The following is a 25,616-nucleotide window of genomic DNA, read 5'->3' as shown; positions in this document are numbered from 1 at the left end:
TGATTGATGTTATCTTTCTTTTTTTTAAACAGAAGGCAAAATATTGAACTATTTCATATGTTTTTAACGATGTTTTCGGCGTTGCAAGTTCAAAGTCCTTATCACTGAACAACGCTTTGAAGATCCTCACATATTTTACATCCTTCTTCATTGCGGACACACATCAATACAATGCGCGTGATGTCGGTCCACTAGGTTTTAGAATGTTGGCTAAAGTTTATGTTATTTCTTATCTATAAATAAGTATCAAGTTATATCTGAAAGCGTTTGATGCTTACAACGTTGTAAGAAAAATTGAAACTCTCCTCTTTCTTTATGAAAGTTTAAGCATACTTTGAGAACCTCATTTATTAATGGTAGGTAGGTACATTTAGTATAAATATAACTCTGATTCGAATAACAGAAAATTACAGAACAAAAATCAATTAATCAATAATTTTGACTTTTTTACTAAACTAAGTTTGCTTAAAATTTCTTAACATTAGAAGCTGCCGCATATAAATTAAATATTTCTCTTATCTTAAAGAAAAAATCTGGAATTCCGCAAACTTATAATATTGAAGGTCAACTTTTCCACATATAATTTGCTACAGGCACTTTATTTTCTAGATGCCCATACAAGCACCAAAATATATCTCGGAAACGCTGAGCAGGACGGTGTTAGCCTGCATTTGTTTTTCTAAGTAATTTTTTTTTTTGCTATGTTGCGCATGCCTGAAACAAGTGTACATTTATTTCTGGGAGCAAGTTCAAATGCTTGCACAAAAAGTTTAATCTGCAAAGTCAAATAAAGTGCTGCTTTTATCAGTGAAAATTTCATACAGGCAGCCACCCCCCTTTTTTCAAAAATATAACTATTGGATGTGAACCGATGACGAGTGGAGAAAAATAATAGAATATCTGCTTGCTATAGCGTATTGTTTTAACACTGAAATGATATCCTACATATAATTTTACTTGCATATTGGAAATTAAAGAGAAGTAAGCAGGTTAATGTTCTAATCCTGACTGGCCCGATACCTCAATAACGAAGGGATGAAACCCTGGTTCATGCAATTTGAAAGAAAATGCTATTCCCCTTCTTGGGACCAGCGTATGCAAATAATGGGAATAGGGAATAAGTATGCAAATAATGGGGATAGGGAATTCTTAAATCACATTTGAATTGAAATTGATATATACTTACGGCTTGGCGATAACTGCAAAACTGCATACCAATCGTACTTCGTCCAATGCACTATCACACTTTGAAGAGAGGAAATGTCTACTTATATTGATTTAAAAAACTGAATATTTCAAATCCGATACTGGCTACACAAAGCTATATAATTATTATACTTACAAACCTTAGGGTAATACAACAAAACCAGAGAACATGTCACGTGATTTATCTCTGATATTTTCGATGTCATGTTTCTGAAAAACCACGTCCTCCCCGTAGATGGTAAATGGGGCCCAGATTTTGTAAGACCGGTATGCCTGGATTTGGTGTTTTTGGAAGAGATTCTTTGTCTTTCTTAGTGCTTCACAAACCGATGTTCCCTGGCACAACTCACCATAAAATACTTCCATAAACTCTTTCGTGGCATCATCACTAATGGGCCATAGTGTGGCGAGAACAGTGCGAGCCCCGGCTGCAATAAATGCCCGAGCAATACCTATGACACCTTCGGAAGAAATCTCACCTTGCCCGGTATGGCAACAGCATAAAACTACCAAGCTAGCTAGCAAAGAAGTATTTACAATATCCTTCTGTGAGAGAAGGTAGTCGTCTGGATAAGGAAGAGTCGAAAATGGCCGAGTCGAAGAAACGTTAGGGGAAAGCATTATTTCACCTCGAAGTTGTTCACCGTGAGCAGCGATATGGATTATGCTAGCCCCAGATAAAAGATCCAGTACAACCTGTTTTCTAGCTTCACGCCCCACTAAGGGTCTAGCATTGAAGAGCTTTGAAAGACATTCAACTTCTCTAGCAGCATTTGGTAGGGCAGGGGGTGAAAATTCTTTTCCATTTAAGGAAACCGTTCCAACGGTTGGATTACCAACAAACAACGCAAAACCAAGGCCCAGATCTTGAGAGCGTTCAATGCTAAACCTTAGAGTGTGTAATGATGGCGTAACTTGAATGCTGTAATTGTGGGATAAGTGACAACCATTTTCATCAATCAATGACGAAAATGGGACAAAAAACAATTGCTTGTCAGCAACAACTATAAGTTTATTGCCTTTAATCACATCGCTTACAGGGTCAATAAGTAGTTTAAACAATGTTTTCAAAATACCGTCTTGGTTTAAATCATCATGCCCAACAGAAGGTTTCTGATAAAGATTTTTGGACGGAGATTTTTCTTTAAAAACGTCCAAAGGAAGAATCGATTTTTCATCAATACTGGGCACTGAATTAAGTTCGAAAAACGAGGAATCCCGATTAACATTCACATTCACCATTCTGAACAATTCACTTATCAGTTGCACAAATTTTTCCAATCGTGCCTCTGATTTTGACACTCTATATCTAAAGATTACTTCTTTATTCAACACCCAAACATTTAGAAAACCTGGCCAATCAAAAGCGAATACTATAATGGAACTATCGTTGCTGCTTACCTGGAGGATGCTTTGTAAATCTTCGATTTCTACCTGTTCTTCACCATTCTTGATTCTATTCCATCCCGAACTTGCATAATCGAACATTTTTGTATTCAAAGATTTATTTTTTCTTTCAATGGAGCAATGAAGTTCTTTAGCCCTTCCAAGGTCAATGACTAATAATGCAGATTCAATGCGACCCACAGAAATAAAACAAATCATGATCTTTACATGGGTGGTAAAGTATTGTTTAGTGAATGACAACTTATTTTGGTCTGGTACTGAGTTTAAAAACATTTTGTCAAGGATGCTGATAGATTCCATGAAACATGATATTGCACCTTTATATTGTCCTAATAATACAAGTACAAATCCCAAATTGCTTTTACTAATTGCTAAGAGTGACGGATCATTAATATCAATGCTTATTTCTAAAGCTTTCTTGTAATAGTCAATGGCTTTCTCATATTCTCCTAATCCAAGGTAGGCACTGCCCAAATTTAATTTCTGAGTGGCTATTGCAGATTTATCGCCCATACCAGTACTAATTTCTAATCCCTTTCTGAAACAGTCAATAGCTTTCTCGTATTCTTCAAAGCTGTGGTAAGCACTGCCCAAATGACAATAGCTCTTTGCTATTGCGGACTTATTGCCAATGGCAGTACTCATTTCTAAACTTTTTTTGGAATAATGAATAGATTTTTCATATTGTCCTAAACATCTAAAAACAACGCTCATATAACAATTGACCTATGCTATTTGATACTTATCGCCAATAGCGGTACTAATTTCTAAACACTTTTTTTGACAATCAATAGATTTTTCATACTCTCCCAAGAATATATGAGCAATGCCCAACCGCATTCGCATCTGCTATCCCTGATTTATCGCCAATAATAGTACTTATTTCCAAACCTTTTTCGAGGTAATCAATAGCTTTGGCGAATTCTCTCAAATAACGGTAGGCGATGCCCAATTGACATTGCTTGTTGCTATGCCTGACTTATCCCCTATAGCAGTACTCATTTCTAAACCTTTTTTGTAATAAAAATAGCTTTCTCATACTCTCCAAAACTAACGCAAATATCACCCAAATTGCCATTCCAAGATGCTATTCCTTCCTTATCACAAATATAGCGACTTAATTCCAAGCATTTTTCGCAATAATCAATGGTTTTCACATCGTCTCGTAATCCAAGGTAGGCATTTGCCAAGTCTTTACAAGTTTTGCTATTCCTAGCTTATCACCAATAACAGTTCTCATTTCTAAACTAGTTTTCAAAGAGTCGATGGCTTTTTCAAAATCTCCAATTTTTAGGTAGGCAATGCCTAAATTGCTATTGTTAGAGGCAACTGCAGACGTCTGGCCAATATCAGCACTCATCTCTACACTTTTTTTGAAATAGTCAATAGCTTTCTCGTATTCTCCTAATATAAGGTAGGCATCACCCAAATTTTCATTGTTATTTGCTATTCCTGACTTATTATCAACAGCAGTACTCATTTCTAAACCCTTTTTGCAATAGTCAATAGCTTTCTCATACTCTCCTAAATTGAGATAGGCTTTACCTAACACTCCACTGTTTCTTGCTATTTCTAAATTATCACCAATAGCAGTACTCGTTTCTAAACCTTTTTTGCCATAGTCAATAGCCTTGGCATATTCTCCCAAACTATGGTAGGTTATGCCTAAATTGGCATTGTTATTTGCTGCTACTGACTTATCGCCAATAACAGTACTTATTTCTAAACCTTTTTTGAAATAGTCAATGGCTTTTTCATATTCTCCTAAACTATGGTAGGTCATGCCTAAATAGGTATTGTTAGTTGCTATTCCTGATTTATAACCAATAGCTGTACTCATTTCCAAACCTGTTTTGATATAGTCAATGGACTTCTCATACTCGCCTAAATTACGGTAGGCACTGCCCAAATTCCCATTGTTAGTCGCTATTCCCGACTTGTCGCCTATAGCAGTACTCATTTCTAAACCTTTTATACAATATTCAATGGCTTCCTCATATTTTCCTAAATAGATGTAGGCATTACCCAAATTGCCATTGTTAGCAGCAATTCCTGCACTGCATGAAAAGCGCCGTATTCCAAGGTATTCACATGTGAATACGGGTGTGAATAAAACACATATTGCAAGCGTATTCCGACATGGAATATTAGTGTGAATACGGCATCGTATTCTTCAGTATTCTAAGTGTGGAATACGCCGTGAATATGCCGCGTATTCTGACCAATATTCACACTTGGAATATCTCACTTCTCACTTAATCCGTGTTTCCACAAAATAAATTCATCAGCTGACATTTTTAAACTTTATTTTGAATGCTGAAAAATTGAAGTGGAATTTTATAAATAATTTGGCGCAAAAACCAAAAAGCGCGCTTTCGAGTTTAATAAACATTGAACGAGGAGATCGTGCGTTTGTGGCTGTAAGAAATCTTTTTGGCGCTTATAAATAAGGGAAGAGAGTGAAGGATGCCAAGGGCTTGGTAAAGTCTGGAAACTCTGGTCGCAGTTAAAGAGCATGCCGGCGAGTATTTGTATGCTACGATTCCCACGAAGTCTGATGAAGAAAATGCGCGAAATAGAAATGAGATTGCATGACGCGATTTCCACAGCACCTTATGTTCGTAATACGTGTAAAATGATAACGAATATTAACCGTATTTCAAGGATTTTTTATTGTTCAAAACCGAAAACGCATATACTGTTTGTGCGTAAGGGACCTCTTCGGTGAGTGACTAAATATCGTGCAGTTGAATTCAATAGCCGGCCTATAGACTATACCCTATGACCATGTTGGGAGTAATCTCAACATTTTATTAACAAATTAACTGGTGATAAGAGGTTAATGGGTTATGCGTTCGCAGCCTGTGCGAATGTTTAGGCATTTATTGTCCCTCAAGTCTGTCCATTAAGGAAAATATCAATATGAACAAACATGCATAATCTTTAGGTTGCCATGTTAATTTGCATAGCAGTCATACACATTGCAATGGTAGGTTTATCCACAGTTAATGTGTTTTATCAAGGTTGATCAAATGCAATACTAAGATTTCAGTCAATTATTTAAATTTTATACAGTCCTTAACAGATCATGTACATGTGATGGGTTACAACATTTCACATTTTATAAAATATTATTGGAACATCACAAATTGTTCAAAAATATGTAGCAAAAACACAGCCTATCATGAACTTCTACTAAGCTGTTATGATTTTCAATCTTTGTTAATTTATAAGCAATGTTGTTTTAGTATATATGAAACATTGCTCCTGGAGTATGTCAGAAATGATACTTAATAGTAAATTGTTGAGCAAAGCAAGTGATGTTTTTTCACTTGGTAAGATATTAAAAACTATAGGTGAGCAGATAATGAATCAGGAACTTCTTTCACTGGGTGAAAAATCCTCTTCATCTTTAGCAAAGTTAAGGCCAACTCTTTTAGGAATTTTCTCAATATTGCAACCCCTGATGGCTAAAAACAATTAAAACCACCTTAAAGCAATTATTGAACAAAATACATAGCAAACTTTCTTAAGCTATAATAGATTATTATCCGAAAGGTTAATGATAATGGTAAAAGCTGATGTTGCATGCCATTTGTTTTTATTGTTGTGCATAGAATTTATGCAGTGTAATGAAATTATAATATTCCTAGGAGAATGTATATGTACAATGTACAATGTACACACCATTCATATAATTTGGAAGCTACCGGTAATCAATTAGGGTAAAAATGGAAACAAATTCTTCCATGAACTTAAAGCTGTATATACACATAGCTACTCCTAGTATGCAAACATCGAGAAGCTGTAGTAAACTCATCTACACTTTAATGGTATATTCTTTAAGTATTGTGATTATAATTTATGTACGGAAAAGTAATTGCAAACAAATCAGTAAACAGTCTCAGTTATAAATTATGATGAGGGCAATGTTAAAAGGCTTCACTTAAAAACACAGTCTAGCATGAACTTCTAAGCTGTTAAGATTTCTGTCTTTGGGCAGCTGGTTGTTAAGATTCCTATCTTTTGGCAACCAGTTCAATAGCTACTGTGGTAAATATTAGTGTAAATATAATTCATATATGCTAAAAGGAAAAATATAGGCCATTATTTTGTTAAAAAATATGTATTATATATAACTAAAAAACACAGTCTGGCTTTGATTTCTAAGCTGTTAAGACTTCTGTCTTTGGGCAGCTGATTGTTAAGATTTCAATCTTTTGGCAATCAATCATTAGCTATTCTGTGACAATTATATAACAATATATATCTATAATATATAAATTTTGCCTAAAATATAAAAAACCCTCATGAAATGCACCAATGCACCTCATTTCAATGCATCTTGAAACGTCTATCTAAGGGTTATGTTATGTTAAAGTTATGATTACAGCAGCTTTCTGAATATTTGTGGTAGGTAAGAAAGTAATGTCCCTTTTCAGTATTGGCAAACTTTTAAATTTTGTTTGTATTGAGTATGGCTTTGAAATGGCAAACATTTGTACCTACTATAATTAGTGTGTGATGGAGGTAGGATTGATGAAAACCATCATACAATTTATTTATTTACAAGCAGGTACAGTTAGCTGTGTACAAATTAGCTACAATAAACACAATCGTAATCTATTTATATTAATAAAAACAAAAAAAGTGATGAGCCCAGCCGTAAAAGCGTTGGCCTCGCACTATTGTTGTTGTGTTGTGTTGTTTCAGGACTATAGTATGACATAACTCTTGTTATTATTAAATAACTTACCTGATTTTAGCGCCGCCACAAGAATTATTTTGGGGCATCGCGAACATCTTTAACAATTCAAAGTTGAACAGCTTGAACTTCTGTTGAAACCACGCATTTATATATAAGCGCCCTGGTTGAAACCAATTGACATTTGTGCCATGTTATCGTTTTGTAAACAAAGGGAACTGGACAACTTTTGCGAGGAATCATTTAAAGACATTTATTTGTTATTGTTATACGACCTCCGAATTTCGCCATTTATTCGCAATTTCGCCGCAATTCCTTGGCGCAAAAATTGTCACTAACATGTCGAAGAGGAAATTTCCCAAAGGAAATTTCCTACGATTTCCCAACACTGAACTGTATATATTACGGATGCTTTTGACGATACAGAATCATCAACTTTCTACCCATGTGTTTACGTATCCAAGCAAAAATAAAAGTATTTTTTTATATATAACTTCTTTTACACAGTAATTAAAGAAATTGATGGATATTTCTCTTTTTATACAGCTTTTTTACGACTTACGAGGCTACTCAGCGCTCATCGACTGAGGATATACGATACTCGACATCCCTGCGGCAGCAAAAAAATTAATCAAATAAAAATCATCGTGCGTTTGGTAACATTTATTGTCTTTATTGTCTTTCGCCTAAACAAATCAAGTGCAATTTCAATTTCTGACCGTGATGACTGATGAGAAGAAATGCTGGATAACAGCTAGTTGACACCGGCATTGAACTGAAACAACCTTTGCCTATTCCGTGGTATATAAACGCATTTCCTGCAATATTTACACAATATAACTCGTTGATTATCCCGTATTCATGCGTACAATCACATTTTCTATGCCGAAGTGTGAATACTAGGTCTTGAAAAATATTCACAGAGTATTCGAAGGTATTCTAGGTCAGAATACGCGGTGTGTTTTATTCACAGGTATTCACATCGGAATACCCCCAATATTCCGAGGATATTCACAGTGAATATCTGTGAATACGTGTGAATATGGACCATATTCGAACTCATATTCGCACGTATTCACCTGTGAATACGCGGTTTTTCATGCAGTGTGACTTATCGCCATTGGCAGTACTCATTTCTAAACCTTTTCTATAATAGCTAATGGCTTTCTCATATTTTCCTAATTTAAGGTAAGCATTGCCTAAATTGCCATAATTAGTTTCTATTCCTGATTTATGGCCGATAGCAGTTTGCATCTCTAAACTCTTCTTAAAAAAGTCAATGGCTTTTTCATATTTTCCTAACAGAAGATAAACATTGCCCCAATAGTTGCTATACATGATTTATCGCCAATAGCGGTACTAATTTCTAAACCTTTGTCAAAGTAGGCTATAGCCTCCTCATATTCTCCCAAACCAAAGTAGGCATTACCCAAATTGCAATTTTTACTTGCTATACCTAGCTTATCACCAATAGCAGTACTCAATTCTAAACCTTTTTTTGAATAGCCAACGGATTTTACGTATTCTCTTAATTCATTATAAACATAGCCCAAATAGCCATTGTTATCAGCCATTCCTGACTTATCACCAATAGCTGTACTCATCTCCAAACCTATTTTGAAATAGTCAATGGACTTCTCATATTCGCCTAAAGTAAGGTAGGCATTGCCCAAATTGCTATTGTTGGTCGCTATTCCTGACTTGTAGCCTATAGCAGTACTAATTTCTAAACCTTTTACATAACATTCAATGGCTTCCTCATATTTTCCTAAATAGAGGTAGGCATTACCCAAATGGCGATTGTTAATTGCCATTCCTAACTTGTTGCCATTAGCAGTACTCATTCCCAAACTTTTCTGTAATAGCTAATGGCTTTCTCATATTCTCCCAATCTAAAGTAAGCATTGCCCAAATGGCCATAGTTAGTTTCTATTCCTGATTTATGGCCGATAGCAGTTTGGATTTCTAAACTATTTTTAAAATAGTCAATAGCTTTCTCATAATCTCCTAATCTAAGGTAAGCATAGCCTAAATCGCCATAGTTAGTTTCTATTCCTGATTTATGGCCGATAACAGTTCGCATTTCTAAACTCTTTTTAAAATAGTCAATTGCTTTCTCATATTCTCCGAACATAAGGTAAACATTGCCCACATCGCCATTTACAGTTGCTATACATGATTTATCGTTAATAGCAGTACTAATTTCTAAACCTTTGTTAAAATAGCCAATAGCCTTCTCATATTCTCTCAAACGAAGGTAGGCATTTCCCAAATTGCAATTTTACTTGCTATACCTGGCTTATCACCAATAGCAGTACTCAATTCTAAACCTTGTCTTAAATAGCTAACGGATTTAACGTATTCTCCTAATCTAAAATAAACACTGCCTAAATTGCCATTGTTATCGGCCATTCCTGACTTATCGCCAATGGCAATATTCATTTCTAAACCATTTTTTAAATAGTCAATAGCTTTTTTATATTCTCCTAAACTAAGGTAAACACTACCCAATTTGCCATTAATATTTGCCATTCCTGACTTGTCGCCAATAGCAGCACTGATTTCCAAACCTTTTTTGAAATAGTCAATAGCTTTGTCATGCTCTCCTAAACTATGATAGGCAGTGCCTAAATTGCCATTGTTAGTTGCCACTCCTGAGTGATTGTCAAATTGAATGAAAATTTCTAAGCTTGTTGCAAAATACTCGATAGCCTCTTCAGGCTGTCCTAGGTTTAAACAGGCAGAACCCAGTTTCTCACAGGCAGTTGCTAACCCTTGAAAATTGCCAATTTCAGTACAAATTTCCTGATATTTAATGTAATAGGTAATAGCCTTTTTATACTCTGCTAATCTAAAATGGGTTTCACCTAAGTTGAGATTGATGTTTGCTCTTTCTAAGGGATCATTGTTTGCAGTGACAGATTTTGAAGACTTCGAATCCATTTCGTCACCTTTTCAAGTGTCTCTATCTTTACTTCACTCCTTAAACAAAATTTTGTAAAAACTAATTAGAAGAGGTTAATTTATGTATATACCGCGCATGGAAGAGTATTTCCTTTGTTGACACTATCGAATTTTGAGGTGTTATTGTTATATCGACACTTGTAACAGTATTAATCGGACTGGTAATAGTGATATTGAAGATACACCCTAGGGCTGTTTTTAGGACAAACCTTTGTTTACGTCCCAAAAACAGTTCCTTAACTCTTTTAAGTAAACAATAATATAAGTTACTGCATTAGTATACATTCATTTCTAAGAGAGAGCCTTTGTTTACGTCCCAAAAATAGGACTTAACTGGTGTTGAGTCCCTCAACCTTGCGAATGGTTGAGGGAAAAAGCGAATGGTTTTCGCCTTTTCGCGCATTTTCCTAATCTAAAAGATAAGCAATTCCTAGCAATTGTTGCCTGCTTGTGCGTTTACAATTAGTTGAGCCGAACCATTATTATCGGCACGTTTATTTGAAAAGAAAAGCAACTGAAGGCACGGACCTTAAAACCGCTATACCACTGAGATATTAGAAAATGAAAATGTGTTCACTAAACGGGATTGGCACGCAATGAACACTGACTGACCAATAGTAATAATGTGCCGCACTTGTGAACGGCAGAAGTGTAATAAACCATAAGCTCTTCTTCGGACTTCTGCGATATTTGATAGTACCTGGGAAATCCACGCCGATTACTGTGAAAGATATTATTATCATCTTAGGTCTATTCATGTGCAAAAATTCAGCAGGCGGGCTTGGAATGGTTATACAACAGGAAATCTTTTACATCCATAACGTTTCTTTAGGGATCGCTTTGCCAACATACGAAAGCAAAGATTGCCGAGAAATCCAAAATTCTTCACGAACTTTCGCGTTCACAAACTTTCCACTCTTGGGCTCTGCGGACCGAAAATAGCTCTGGAATCTTGATCTATAATCTCCTGTAATGTTAATACTCTCTGGATCTTGTTGGAAGGATTTCGAGGATTGTGCTTGGATCTCAAAGCTGAATCATCAATCTTCCTTGTTTTACTCAAGCTGAACTCTTCGATCGAGAATCATCCAGGCCATTATTCCCCTTTTTCTCAGCATCAATTCTTGCTTTTGTACTTGTCACGATCTGAGGTGGCCATTCACCTGGATCAGCCAACTAGACTGGACATTTTCACCACACAACGCTGCTGACGTGAGACTGACGCCACGACTACCCATGTCTGCAGGGTTGTCAGATGTAGGAACATAAACTGATGGCTTTGTAACACTTTCGGATGCCTTATAATTTTGTTGACACGGTTTGCAATGAATTGTCGGTATTCGCTACAGTCGTTAAACCAATGGACGGCTACTGTGCTTTCTAAAATACATGAAAATGTCACGTTTTAAAGTTTATCGATATCAGGGAAGTTTTCATTATCCTCAGCATTTTTCCAAGGAAGGCCAGGAAGTTCGTCCTTTCCAAGGTTGACCAAGCTGCTCATCTTGATTTTCAAATGAATGTTAACGGTCATTAGGATTTGTTTCCAGCTCCTCTTCTTCGTTCGGATTCGATTTGTGAATGAAGAACAAACTGAGAATCGTTTAAGGACATCGATATGAACGGCATCTCCTCGGATTCGCAGTTACGAATTTTGAGAAATGTGTGGTGCCAATCCTCCAAACGGGCAACTGGATGCAGGCGATTTCTCACCAACACACTCCAAAACTTATTCTGCAAGTAGTGGCCCTGCATTCAACAAAGATGCATTATTGGAGAAACGTCCAGACGCGCGTGGATTCGGTTTATACTCCTTATTTGACCAGCTTTTTCATAACACTGGGCAATCCGCATTCGTTTAAAAAAGCTGTCTTTTTAGTGATCTTTGCGCTAACAAGCAACCTTTTTACTTTGGAGGCATTGTACTTAATACAGTATTAATCTTATACACGCAAATATTAAACCACTGTGAAGGTAGCCTATAGGAATTCGAAAATTTTATAATTTGTATAAAGTAATTAGCAAGCTTTTAAAATTTAAGTCCGAATAAAATTACACAATTTTAACATTATTATGACTCCCGTAAAATTCGCATGTCAGCTCATAACTCAAATCAAGTTGAGTTCAATCCAATTATATAACAGCTCAATACATATAAATACTACATTCGAATGTTCTCACTCACATGCCATATATATTTATGTTCGTTTTTTAGTCGCATCTCGCAAATCCGGAATGCTGATTACTTGAGGAGAAACACTTATAATGTGCATAAATAACGAAAACTTCCTTTAGGATTTATGTTAGGATTGATCGAATTTTCTATTAAACAGGCAGAAGTAACATATTAAACAGGCAACTGTATAGCTATGCAAAAAATGTATAATTTGAACAAGCATCTAATATTATAAATTATAAAAAAGTCATCACGGCTATACAAAACATGAAGCATGATTGCGACGTGATCTATTTATTTATCTATGCATTTATTTATTTACACATCTTGCCCGAGTCACTTATCTGAGTTTTGCTGGAATCACAGTAGTGCAAAGTGAAACGGCATTAAAATTTGTTAAAATAAATTTCTCTTTGACTTTTCAGTCCAGGCCAGAGTTATATAAATTGTTGTCAAAAACTCAATCTTTGGTTATGATTTTTTTTTTAAACAATTTTGCTTTTTTTCCAAGATTGACGAAGCTGCTCATTTTGTTTTCCAAAAGGAATGTTCACGGTCATTAGTAGGATTTGTGTCCAGCTTTTCTACGTTCGGAATCGATTTGTGAAGACTGATGAAAAACAAACTCATGCAGAATCTTCTTGTGTTTGCATTGTGACCGTCTACTGAGACTAGGTACACCACATAAGTATTTATTACTGCAAAGCTATCGGGCCGTTAACCCGGGCTTTCATCAGTGCAATAACCTGGTTACACATTTACACTGTTTACACGTCACTTAAATATCACGTTAGTCATGGTTTGTTAGCTCGCGCCATTCACTTACCAAAATTAATAATTATGAAAAACAAATACTTCCAATAAATAGGTCTATAATATAGTTTTAATCTTTTTTAGCTCAATAGTACGTGGCGTGCTCTTTTCAATGCCTGCTAGCCAAATACTTGTCTAGGACACGCGCATTAATTAAAACTATGTCTTTTTCATATTCATTTGGTAATTGAAACCGCTTAATTAATGGCGCATGAGCTAACAAATCACGCTTAACGTGTTATTTTAGTCACGTGTAAATGTTAATTCAGGAATTTTTTCCGATGAAGGCCCGGGTTAACAGGCCGAAAGCTTTGCAGTATCAAATACTTATTAAATTACTTAAACTGAGAATCGTTCAAGATCTCGATATACGTATGAAGCTAGGGCATCGCGTCGGATTGAAGGGTACGGATTGGGAGAAATGTCTGGCGCCTATTCTCCAAAAGGGTAACTGGATGCAGGTGATTTCTCAGCAACACTTGTTGAACTGTTCGTTCCACTGGCCGTACTGCCAGTGGATGTACTCGGCGCTTCCGTCGTGATGGGGATTCGGATTGATATATTCTCAACTCAAATAAGACAATGTGCTTTCGCCATTTTATTTTAACAAGCAACAACAACCCTCGGCCACAGTGGCCCTAAGTACATACAATGAGAAATACGATGAGATCACATTTTAACACCCCCACTAGCTTGATCTCATTCATATTTTCTTAACTCAGATACATCAATGGTTAACATAACTTTAACGATAATCAATATTTTAAAAACATTTTAGGTACCAAATATAAAATCTTTGAATCTTTGCAACTTTGAACGTGTTGGTGATTTAGTCATTATATCAGCTATCATATTTGTAGTAGGACAGTAGTATACTACAACCTTGCCTGCGTTGATAGTCGAGCGGATAAAATGATAACGAATATCTATATGTTTTGACCTATTTCGATTAACTGGATCTTTCGATAAAGCTATCGTACCCTGATCATCTTCATAAATTTGAATTAAACAACAAATATTAACGAGTTTGTTTAATAACTGGATGAGGTAAAGAGCTTCCTGAACGGTTGCTGCTAGAGCAATATACTCTGCCTCACAAGAGGAGAGCGCCACAGTCGGTTGTTTCTTTGATGTTCATGAGATCAATGGCCTGGTTTCAGTTAAACTGAAATAGTACCCACTGATACTTCGTCTATCATGGGTCGAAGAAGCCCAGTCAGCATCGCTATAACCAACTAACAGCAAATCATCATCACACTTTCTATAACACAATTCATAATCAAAAGCTACTACGCAACAATTTATAAGTGACCTCGCTAATTTTGTTAGCTTTCTTAAAGAGTGATAGGCGTTTGTTCAATTCTCTTTCAGTCTTACAAGTTGGGTCAGACTTAAGGACACTATAGGTGTTTTTGTCATTGAGCAATGCACGCGCTTTCTCGCGATAGTTTTCCTTAGTCTGTCCATTACAAGAACACAATCGCCTTTATCTGCTGAGAACACAACACTGTCCGGATCTTTCTTCAAAGATGAACACTTTACTGTAAATATTTTTTGGAGAGCCTTAGCACGTGTGAGGATGCTACTGACTTCAGCTCTTACCGTTAGCTTAGTTTCGTCGTTGAGGTGAAAAATTCCTTCTTCAACCGAAGCGACAATTTCAGCTATTGGAATTCGCCTTGGTGAAATAGCAAACTTAAGACAATGCTCTAGTCCTTTTCTTTCAATCTCCGTTAGCTCCTTAGTAGAGAGGTTTATTACCCATCTCTGTATAGAATGGTAACAACCATCTATACGTAATCTCAGGAAGGAAAAACCTTTCAGACACTGGGACATATTTTCGCGAAACCCAAGGATCGCGTAGCGACTAAACTGAAAACTGATGCTGTATACTCTATAACATGTGGTGATTGCGAGAAAGAATATCTAGGTGAAACAAAACGTCAGTTCGGCATCGTTTAAACGAACATCAAAAGGCCGTTTCGAACTTAGACAGTTCAAAATCAGACTTGGCGGAACACGTGTTTCAAACTAACCATAACATTGCGTGGAACGATTCAAAAGTCATTACCACTAATGATCGTTATGGATATATAGGCGTTGATTAGAAGCCTGGCATATTAATTTGATGCGAGTCCTTGTGTCCTATAAATAGGGATGACGGAAGCAATTTGCAAAAAGAATATTTACATTTAATTTATAGATGACGTCATCTTGAGAGCATATAAGAAACCGAGTTTCAACATCAGATCACCCCTGATGAAGACACTAGACCGGAGTGTCGAAACGTAGGGTCGTGAAAGTTAATCTTTGTGAGTGATTATACTTTCATTTATAAACCAGAGAAACGATAATTACGATGAATCAAAGTGTTTAGTAAATGCAGATTCTATGCCCAAATATAAATTTGGTTATCAGTGTACTGATCATCAGGAAAGCTTATTAACTAATAGCTTATTAATTAATTTAACAGACTGATGTATGAAATCTTAGATCAGGTATGGCATATCATGTAGATCTGTATAACTTCTTCTAAAAATCTAGCAACATTTTCTTCGCTATGCCTAAATGAATGTCAACTAGTGCTTTTAATTAAAAAAATCGTAAATTTAGGCCTCAATTTGTTATACATGCGCATGGCGGACTTCACTTTCACTTAAACTTTGTATATTACATACCACAATATAATTATTTTGCTTGTATACTCTATAGATTTATGGTTGCATATGCATGCTAGTATATGTGGAAATATATGCATGTTTATGAATTCTAAAGCTACCGATCTGGTTATATATTAAACAAACTTACCCGTTGAGGTGCTAAGATTCAAGGCATAGCCTTTGTTGTTCGCTTTCGGGTTGACCTTTGCTTTCCTCCTATTTCTACCGACGGTCTGATACTTTGATGAATGTATATTTATCCTTATATCAGTTCAGGTTCTTTATCCAATGCTATACTTGCCAACCCGTACGTGAACTGCATCAACGTCCACTTGATATGAATACATCAACTGAACTCCCTGGGTAGAGCTACTGCGCACGAGTCGCTTCCTTCTGAGCTTTGATTCTCGGAGAATTTTGAGTACAAGTTATGTCGTAAAGAAAGTGAAATTGTTTCACCGGAAACATAATTATATCGTCTTCGGAAGTACTTAAGAGTTTCGATAAGTGCAAACTCATGCATTTTCAATATTAAGATGTTTTCGTATTTCGCAGATCTGCATGTCTATTATTTATTAAGTTCGTGCCATCTTGTAATCGATAGCGCCGGAAATGGTACTTGTCACTTGCGAAGGGTGTAAAATAATAAACGGCTTTTTTGCAGCGCTAACAAAATCGAACTCCTTGGCTTGGTTCATTGTTGATGCTTGTAACCTGTGAAAGAACTAAAATCACCATTAAGTAGGGCCTACTGTTTACAGTGATGTAGCCAGACTGACAAATTAGTACGGCTGCGCTAATATTTTAAGGCGGTGCGTTTCAGGTCAAAATGTAGTGAGAGGACTGGAACTCAAACGTTAACCACAGTCCTCTCTCCACATTTCGACGTTTGGTTACCCTTAAAAGATTTTGCCAATATTTTATTGTGTATTGACTTTAAAAATAACTAATTTCTGAAGAAAGGAATACTGCCAGATAATTTTCAATTTTCGCGTACTGCGTGGCTGAAAGCCCTGGGAAAATCAATATGTCAACTGCGATCTGACTCGTCGTGCGAGATAAACAATTACGTTTGCCGTTACGTGTCTAGTTTTGCGATTCTGTAACTGTATAGAAACACGGAAAATATTTTTTATTTCTTTAATGTGAATAATATTTAAAAATTGTAGTAGGCGATCGTTATGTGATTTCAATTCAAGCAATATAAACAATTTGAATCCGATAACAACTGAACTCCCTTGACAGAGCTACTGCGCACGAATCGCTTCCTTCTGAGCTTTGATTCTCGGAGAATTTTGAGTACAAGTTATGTCGTAAAGAAAGTAAAATTGTTTAACCGCAAACATAAATATATCGTCTTCGGAAGTACTTAAGAGTTTCGATAAGTGCAAACTCGTGCATTTTCAATATTAAGATATTTTCGTGTTTCGCAAATCAGCATGTTTATTATTTATTTAAATCGTACCTTCATGTAATCGATAGCGCCGGAAATGGTACTTGTCACTTGCCAAGAGTGAAAAATAAACTTTGTAGTAGTTTACATAACTAATTTCTGAAGAAAGGAATACTGCCAGATATATTTAAATTTTCGCGTACTGCGTGTATCGAAAATCAATAACATAATAACTGACGTGACCGACATGGTTAATCATGCATGAGCAAAATATGGCATACTGGAATTCTTTGTTTTCTGTTTGGGCGAACAATTTTAGTGAAAGCTATTGGCAACAACATTTGCAGCTGTTAGAGCGGATGTGAGGAAAGCTAATGTATCCACGTTCATCGTGACAAAATAAGCACTTGCATGGTAATTATTTGAAAAGCAATGATAATGACTATACCTGGTTGCCGTTCCAAAGCCAGCATGGAACTCCATACAACTGTACAACTACAACAAAATGCGTATAAAATACCGGCATTGAAGTCAATAAAAAATTGCCAATAATTTGTTTTCAAAGTTATCCAAGGCCCCCAAATGCCATCTAGATCCTCTACAGTCTTTTTTCCCATACTTATAAACTTCAAAGTTCTCACGAAGCGGAGTTTAATAATAACCGATTATTGACCGAGCGTGAGATCTTTACTGTGAAACATCAGACCGTGGGTTTTTATATAATATTGTATGCTGAGGAATATTGACATAATATTAATATATAAATTAAAATATGAATATTATTTTTTTTTCAGGAGTTGAAAGAAAACAAGTACAGAATGGGCATGCAATCATGTACTTTTTATAATTATAGACGTTGACATAATTCGGCTTGATAATTTTAAAATTCAGTAGAAAATCACGCATCAACACATATCACGCGATGATAAATCTCGCCAAATATCTTGTTCACTAATTTGACAAAGTACACCATAATATAATGCAACAGTTTTAGTCTACGTCGACACCATTAATCTTACAGTAGCATTTAAAGCAATCTCTTTGCAGGTGTTCATGTTAATAACACCGAGTCAATTTAGAAAACCACTTTCACTTCAACAAGTGCATTGCTTGAGCCTGCACGAAAAGGTGTACGATCATGTACATTTAAATAAACTCTGCTAGCTAGTCTTTCAAAAATCGATTTTCTTTTCACTTTCTGTACCCCGTAAGATTTATACAATCACTGATAAGTCATATTTTTCATGCACAATTGTTCCACCAGGCCTCCCTCCAGCTAGGTGTCTGACAGTTACACCAATGTTCTACTTTTTAAAGTTCTAGTTTCCTAATGTAAATTATATTACAGTTTTTCTTTCCTACAACAAATAATATAATTCCGCGTACGTTTTGTAAGGTTGTAGCTACGAAGTACGATCATTTTAATTGTGAAGTCGTCGAACGTAACAATTTGGCAGATGAATTGTTGATTGCGTTATCATATTGTAGGTGGTCTTTTATTTAGTTTCAAGCAAACAATACAAAACTTATGTTAGTAGAGCTGATTTTTATTTAGTTAATCTGTCAACGTCCCAAATCTGACATACAGAAATCCTTCAATTTTTCCAGTTCTTATCGTGACCAAGATACGCTGTAAGATAATTATTCTGTATTCGGAATTCAATGACTGCGCAGTTATCATTCCAAAACCAGCAAGAGACTTACAAATACAATATTGCTTTCAAGGAATAACATTTGCAAACCTAGAAATACTTGCCCAATGAAAGTGAGACTGATCTGTACTGGTTTAAATAAATTTATATCATGGGGGGTGAACTATACGGATTTCGGGGGAGGGGTTATTCATATACACTGTTCTGCATGATGGATTTCTTTTGACCCATTGACTTCGTTCATTTTCGCGCTTGTATACCATGAAAATATCTACAAACACTGATAAGTAGAGAAACATTATACAATAAAAACTAAATAATATTATTAGAAAACTAATGCAGAAAATGACAATAATACAGTAAATAGAAATTCGGTTCTTTGCCTACCTACCCACTTCCATATTCAGCCCCAAAACGGTACTCGCGACTTCCAGTGTTATCACATTTTGGACGATTGTTACGTTTGCGCATTTGCCTGATTGAATATTGCTATCGTTACTCGTAGCGGAAGTCGATCTTAACCTCCCTAAAGCCGGTTTTTCACTAGCGATATTTTTCGCGCGAAGCGACTTTATTCGTTTGACTTTGTATTTGAGCAATTTGTTCCAGATGGTTGCAGTTGAGAGCTCTGAAACAAAAGTAAAATGTCGTTTCGCTCGAAAAATAATGACCTTAAGATGCGCGAGAGGAAACGACGACGACCGGTAACCGGAAGTTAAAAATTTATCTGAGCATGCGCAGAGAGTCACTTATTACTTTCGCGCTCCCTTCTCTTCGCGTCGACAACGGCAAAATTGACAATCTCAAGTTGTGAGCACAACGTGAAAATAAATTTTATAAAAGCATAAAAAAACACATATAATGGACATTTCTGTACAAGTCGTCGAAGTAGAAGTTAGCAAGGAAAAACAAGATTCAAAAAAACGTCAAAAAAAAAAACGACGTAAGTACATTGGCATCTTGTCTTTTGATATAAATTTGTCCTTTGATAATTTGTCTTTTGATAATTTGTCTTTTATTGTCTTTTATTTATAAAACTGCAACAACAAATACAACAGTTGTTAACTAATTGTTATAGATAGCATGCTTCTTTGTTTATATTAGAAGTTGAATAGCTTATTTTATAAAGAACTTCAATATTTCACATTTCAATAACTTTATGTAATAGCTTATATTATAAGACATTTTATTATAAGAGGTTTTTTTTATAATTTAAACGATCACAACTTGAATAGCGTTAAAACTTATATTTTGACATATGCAGTTAAATTAAAGCCACTGTACATAGTCCTCTTTAACAAAATGACAAATGTCTAGCTACATGTCCACTTCTTGTTTATATGGCAAACAGCTTCAGACTTGTGTACTTCATCCTTTTATTACATAAATTCTAGTGACCCACCCCTTGTTTTTGCCCACCCACAAGAAATAATGACTGGTCCCTAATAACGCATTTGCTTATACATAGTACACATAATTACAGTAGGTCTATACATAACGTAATTATATAATATTAAGAAGTTTTCATTTATATTTACGTACTTTACCATAACAGGACTATGTTTTGGACTGAGGAACACGATATTATGCTATGTCGTGAAATTTTAGCAGTGGATCCTTTTACTGGAACAAAAAAAGGGACAGTTCAAAGAGGGGCCAAGTGGAATGAGATTGTTCATAACCTGATGAAGATAGAAAATCCAAAGTTCATAGTTGACCAAAGAGGAGTGAGGGATAGATATACTCTTCTATCGCAAAAACTTAAAAAAAAGCTAAGAGAAGAAGAAGAGGCCAGTGGAATTGACACAGAAATGACAGAGGTAGAAGATGCATTGGAAGATATCATTGAAATTGAGGATGCTTCAACAAAACAAGTGGAATACGAGTCTGGTGTAAAGATGAAAGAAATGGATAAAGAAAAACAAAGTGCAGAAGACGTGCGGAGGAAAGCAATGGAGAAGTTAGGAGAGACCCAAAAACGAAAAGGTACAGATAAAGAGAATGAAGGGCAACCAAAAAAGAGAAGGTCAAATGGAGGTGACACCCTGTTGTTCTTACGTGAAAAAAATGTGATGCAGGCAGAAATGAAAAAAGAAGAGATGGAACTACAGCGAAAATGTAGTTGTTCAGCAGCAACAGCAACATAACAAGCAAATGCAAGACTTCCAAACTATGATGCTTGCTTTAATTTCTAAACTCGTAAAAATTAAAGAAAAAACTCTTTATTAAAAACCAATCATAGTTGTGTTGTTTATCTTTACGTAATTTGCTGTTTGGATTGTCCTATTTATATTAGGCTTAACTGACAAAATACCTTTTTGTATTTATATATATATAGTTGTAAATTTTGTTATTATAATGAAAAATGTTCTATTTATATTTATTAAGAAATAAAAGTCCAAAGTAAAGGGATGCAGATAACCGAATTCTATAACTCGCTGATAAAAAAACAATATATACCAGGTACATGTATATAAAAATGTAAAATTTATTTACTGAAAATATTCATACAGCGTTGGAGGTTCCAGTCCAAAGAACTTTGATGTTTGAGTATGATACATGCAAGTAAGTGCATTTCTAAGAAGAGCAGACACCACATTAAATTTGAATTTAATATTTTTAACGGAAACAATATCAGTGAAGACAATATGGATAGACTAAAGCATTTAAAATTCAACCCGTTCGACACAAATAATAATATAGCGTTGTCTGAGAACAACGAAGATTTAGATATAAGCCAGACTAAAATAAACTGTGAATATTACCTGCCAGACGATTTCAATCAAAAAACAAATAGAGCGAATCTTAGTAATACACATATACTCTTTCACTGATGCACTTAAATACTAGAAGCAGAGCTAATAAATTTGATTCCTTTAAACAACTTAAAAACTCATTCAACATACCGTTTCAAATAATTGGCTTAACTGAGACGTGGCTAAATGATAGTAATGATGATCTCTTTATGCTAGAAAATTACGATTTTGTAAATGCAAACAGATGCAATAAAAACGGCGGAGGAGTAGGTATTTACATCTCAAACCAAATGAAATATAAATTACGTACTGACCTAAACTTAAACGAAGAAAACACTATTGAGTCAGTATTTATTGAACTTATAACAGCGGCTGGTAAAAATATAATAATAGGTGTCATATACAGACCACCAAACAATAAAATAAAGGAATTTGAAAACAAAATTAATGAAATACTAGGTAAAATAGATAAAGAAAATAAGACATGCTATCTTATGGGGGATTTCAATATTGACTTACTTAAATCAGAATCTTGTGATTATACAAAGAGATTTCTAGAGGTATTATTTACATCATCATACATTCCACTTGTGTTGAGACCAACGAGAATCACACAACATACGGCCACACTAATAGACAATATTTTACTAATGATATTGAAAGTATAGACTCAAGTACAAATGGCATTATCTTTTCTGACATCTCTGATCATTTGCCTATTGTTCACATACGAAGTTTGAAGACTCATAAAGAGACTATACCAGTAAAGGAGTTTAAATGTGAAAGAATTATCAATGAGTCTTGTATTAAAGCATTTACTAACACCATCACAAGTATGTCATGGGAAAATGTTCTCTCTAGTAATATCACCACTGAATCCTATAATGAATTCTTTGGCTCATTTTCAACTGTCTATGATAGAAACTTTCCACTGACAAAAAAAAATTAAAAAAAGTGTTGACAAAAATAAAAGCCCATGGATAACAAATTGCATTGCCAAGTCTGTTAAGAAAAAAAACAAACTGTATAAGAAATTCCTAAATCACCCTATACTAAAGAATGAAAACATCTACAAAAAGTACAAAATAGACTTAACCATGTTATAAAAGTAGCAAAAAAGAAGCATTACGAAGAACAACTAGCAAAATACAAGTACGACACAAAATTATTATGGAAAACACTTAACCAAATTATAAACAAACACGAGAAAAAAAGAAATATGCCGAAAGAATTTATCGGAAATAATCCTGATAAAAAAATTAAAGATCCTCACACCATAGCAAATAAATTCAATGAATATTTTTTGAATGTTGGACCAGAAATAGCCAGAAAGCTCCGGAACTGTGAAAGAACTTTTGATGAATTTCTAACGGGTAGCTATAAAAATAGCTTCTTCATCGAGCCTATAACCAAATATGAATTAGAAACAGAAATTACTGAATTAAATATCAAGAAAAGCCCAGGGTACGACGGTATAAGCGCGAAAGTTATCAAGAGTGTTGCTAATCAAATTTCCGAACCTCTTGCACACATTTTCAACTTAACTTTTATTAGTGGAATTATTCCTGATGACTTGAAAAAAGCATTGATCACACCAGTCTTCAAAGCAAATGAAAAAAACGAGTTTAAAAATTATCGACCAATATCTGTTCTCACTTGTTTCTCAAAATTGTTAGAAAAGCTCATGTATAAAAGATTAATTAAATTTATTGAAAAAAACAAAATATTAACACAGCATCAATATGGTTTCAGAGAAAACAGATCCACTAAACTTGCAATAATTGAACTTACTAACAGATTAACTAAAGCAATCGATAATGGAAAATATACAATAGGTATTTTCCTAGACTTGTCAAAAGCATTTGACACAATTAATCACAAGATTCTGATTCAAAAACTAGAACACTACGGTGTTCGGGGAGTAGCTCAACTATGGTTTCAAGACTACTTATCAAATAGGCAGCAAATCGTCAAATACGATCAAATTAGGTCAAAAGAGATGTTAATTCAGACTGGAGTCCCACAGGGATCAATTCTTGGACCTATTCTGTTTCTATTACATATAAATGATATTGAAAATTGCAGTAAATTAGTTTCATTTGTATTATTTGCAGACGATACTAATATATTTTATAGTAATAATTGTCTTAAAACAATTAGTGAAACCATGCAAACAGAAATGAATAATGTAACTGAATGGTTAAATGTTAATAAATTATCCCTAAATATTACTAAAACAAAATTTATTATATTCAGACCTTCAAATAAAAAACCCAAGCATGAAGTTAAAATTACGATAAATAATATACATATTGAGCAAGTCAAAAGTACAAACTTTCTAGGTATTATCATTGATGAATGTCTGACGTGGAATGAACATATTGAAAAGGTATAAAAAAAAATCGTTAGAGCCTCCGCTATAATTGCAAAAATCCGACATTTTGTCAACAGAAATTCAATTAAGTTAATTTACTATGCGTTAGTCTATCCATATCTTATTTACGGCAACTTGATTTGGGGTAACACCTACAAAACCAGGATTCAAAAAATAATGAATATTCAAAAAAAAATTGTACGATTAATGACATTTAAATCGTACCTGGAACATTCTGAGCAGATTTTCAAAGAGTTAAGCATCTTAGATGTCTTTAAATTAAATCATTATTTAACTGCTATGTTTATGTTTCGATATCATCATCTCAAAAATTTACCTGAAGAATTTGATAATTTCTTTGTGACCAGTAATCAAATTCATGAACATAATACGAGAAACTCATCAAAGATTCATAAGCGGTATAAAAGAACAAATTATGTAAAACATACTCTCTCAAATAATGGAGCTGATGTGTGGAATTCACTAGAATTAAAAATTAAAAACATAAACTCTCATAGTGTTTTTAAGAGACATATTAAAAAACACTTTTTGCTAAATACAGCATAATGGTTCTGAAAATATTCTACTTTTTATGTATATTATCTAGGAACTCGTTACATAAATGTATTGTGGTATTCTAACATCTATTGGTATTATAATTAATTTTTACTTTATCTTTCTTCTTTCTGTAAATAGTAGTACTCTAAAAATTATTTTGCTGATTTTGCTGATTTGTTTGTACATATATGATTAATATAATTAAACTTTAACTAGGGGCCTAAATTGAAAAGCCTGTCAAGGTTTCTAGTAGGTCTCTAGCCCAAGTTACTATAGAAAACTTATTAACAGGTATAGATGAAACTGTACATAGGGGAAATAATAAAAAAAAAAACGAAAAAAAAACTTTCCAACTGAACTCAATCCTATTTTAAGATTTTCCTTAAAATCCATAAATTTAAAGTAATTTGCAATATCTCCAAACAACCATTCAACGGATATTCTTACAGAACTCATTGACTTGTTAAAATTTTGCATTTGAGGTGTAATTTGAGCATTTCTGTAAGGTGCCTGTAGGTGTACACGAAGAGGGTAGGCCGGGTCTCCGTATAGGCACATAGGACTTCCAGCTTGTGAATAAGCATTTTCCTGCAGTAGAGCTAATAACCCAGATTCTCTCAGCATCCTTGCATCATGTCTTTTACCCTCTAAAGGTATTAAAAAAATAATTATTTTGACCAGCTGATAATCACATTTGCACTTTCCAATCATTCACAATAGATTGGTTGTATATTAACTCATTAAAACTTTCTGGCATTAAACAAGTAAAAAAAAATAAGTAAAGTGCATTGAGGCTCAATGGATTAATTATTTGCACTCTTCTTTACCTATTGGGCCAAACATTTGAGCGATCATTCCAGATGGCAGTGTCACTGACTGAAACTTAAGGGCGTGCACTTTCTTGTGCCCATTGTAAACAATCCTCTGGTTTTCCTTAGGGCGACATATGGGT

At 34.7% G+C, this 25,616-nt stretch overlaps 3 protein-coding genes across 3 annotated transcripts; 1 reads left to right on the top strand and 2 right to left on the bottom strand.

Moving 5' to 3' along the window:
- Positions 1 to 3,766: 3,766 nt before the first annotated feature.
- LOC114515571 (G-protein-signaling modulator 2-like) lies at positions 3,767 to 4,621 on the bottom strand. The gene has a single exon (XM_028534852.1). The coding sequence runs from the start codon at positions 4,571 to 4,573 to the stop codon at positions 3,767 to 3,769; it is 807 nt and encodes a 268-aa protein (XP_028390653.1). The 5' UTR covers positions 4,574 to 4,621.
- Positions 4,622 to 9,158: 4,537 nt separating this feature from the next.
- Positions 9,159 to 10,261, bottom strand: LOC114515569 (G-protein-signaling modulator 2-like). Its single transcript, XM_028534851.1, has 2 exons — positions 9,613 to 10,261; positions 9,159 to 9,487 (listed from the first exon to the last, which is right to left on the bottom strand). Exons 1-2 carry the CDS (start codon positions 10,259 to 10,261, stop codon positions 9,159 to 9,161), a joined length of 978 nt encoding a protein of 325 aa, XP_028390652.1.
- Positions 10,262 to 20,535: 10,274 nt separating this feature from the next.
- Positions 20,536 to 21,123, top strand: LOC114515568. Its single transcript, XM_028534850.1, has one exon. The coding sequence runs from the start codon at positions 20,536 to 20,538 to the stop codon at positions 21,121 to 21,123; it is 588 nt and encodes a 195-aa protein (XP_028390651.1).
- Positions 21,124 to 25,616: the final 4,493 nt, after the last annotated feature.

This window comes from Dendronephthya gigantea, unplaced genomic scaffold (assembly GCF_004324835.1).
Source record: "Dendronephthya gigantea isolate DGI-Jeju-01 unplaced genomic scaffold, DenGig_1.0 000004F, whole genome shotgun sequence".
NCBI classification, from domain to species: Eukaryota; Metazoa; Cnidaria; class Anthozoa; order Malacalcyonacea; family Nephtheidae; genus Dendronephthya; species Dendronephthya gigantea.
Note: the sequence above shows the minus strand (reverse complement) of the source record. Positions and strands in the feature narration are given on the sequence as shown.